Here is a 1,035-nt window from a genome sequence, read left to right as displayed (position 1 = left end):
CTCCCCCCCAAGACTAAAATCCTAGTCCATGTTTAAGCTCTATAAAATGAGTGTTTATATTTGCCTTTGTTTAATTTTTCCTGATGGCCAGGGAATATCCTACTTCTTTTTTTGTTATTTTTTATTAATTTAATTAAACTTACTCATCTGTATTATATGTTCTCAGTATGTAGTAGACAAAGCCATCCTTGTAAGCATAATGTAAACATTTACAATCTCACTTGCAGATGTTGGGCTGAATCACGCGAAGAATTGAAGTACAACTTGGATGTTGTCGACTGGCTGATCCGTTCCAATTTGCTGAACATGCAGTTGCTGGACGAACACCTTGCTAGAACTCTAGATGATCCAAGGCTTCCATCCTACATCCCTTCATTTTTCATCATGCAGCTTGTTCAGGTAAGTTAAATACATTGAAAGTGAATGTATTAACTCCCTCTGTTTCTTCCCCCCCCCACCCTCCTAATTAGGAGTTTTTGTCTTAGTAAATGGGTATGATAATTGTATTCATCAACACATATACTTTCCCACAGATTTACCTCGTTGACGACCCCAGCAACAGCTTCCTGAGTGAATCAGACTTGCAGCTAACACTGGAAGCCCTAGTGCGCATGTGCCACTCCCGGCAGGCCCCAGAAGGCCTTGTGCCCCTCATTGATGCATTGCGACTGAAGCATGATTTACTGGCAAGCGAGCGGCTTGCAGGGGGCAGCAGCCTCAGCGGCACAAACAGTGCCCTGACTGCTGGGCCAAGTCTCCACTTCCATTCGGGTGTGACGCAGGCAAGGGACTTCAGTGATCCCCCAGCCTTGCAGGAGAAGACAGAGGTGTTGCTGCGGGAGTGGATTCAGATGTACCATTCCCCAACAGCTGGCCAGGGGTCGGCCTCTGCCTTCCAGCACTTCGTGAAGCAGATGAATCTTCACGGAATCCTCAAAACAGATGATCTCATAACCAGGTGTGGAGTGAATAGTGGGCTTAGTATTTGAAGTCCCCCTTTTGGAATAACTTTAATGGAAATTTTTATATAAGGAC

The 1,035-nt window shown here is 44.9% G+C and overlaps 1 protein-coding gene across 1 annotated transcript in view; it reads left to right on the top strand.

Annotated features, from left to right (window-relative positions):
• LOC119593394 (CCR4-NOT transcription complex subunit 1-like) overlaps positions 1 to 1,035 on the top strand; it is a gene marked incomplete in the record, with an annotated part of 36,043 nt that overhangs the window by 28,779 nt on the left and 6,229 nt on the right. The window contains 2 exon segments of the mRNA XM_037942323.1: positions 228 to 399; positions 534 to 958. Of these exon segments, the coding sequence (XP_037798251.1) occupies positions 228 to 399; positions 534 to 958 (597 nt within the window).

Source organism: Penaeus monodon, chromosome 32 (genome assembly GCF_015228065.2).
Source record: "Penaeus monodon isolate SGIC_2016 chromosome 32, NSTDA_Pmon_1, whole genome shotgun sequence".
In the NCBI taxonomy this organism is placed as follows: Eukaryota; Metazoa; Arthropoda; class Malacostraca; order Decapoda; family Penaeidae; genus Penaeus; species Penaeus monodon.
The sequence above is the reverse complement of the archived record's forward strand: the minus strand, read 5'-3'. Positions and strand labels throughout refer to the sequence as shown.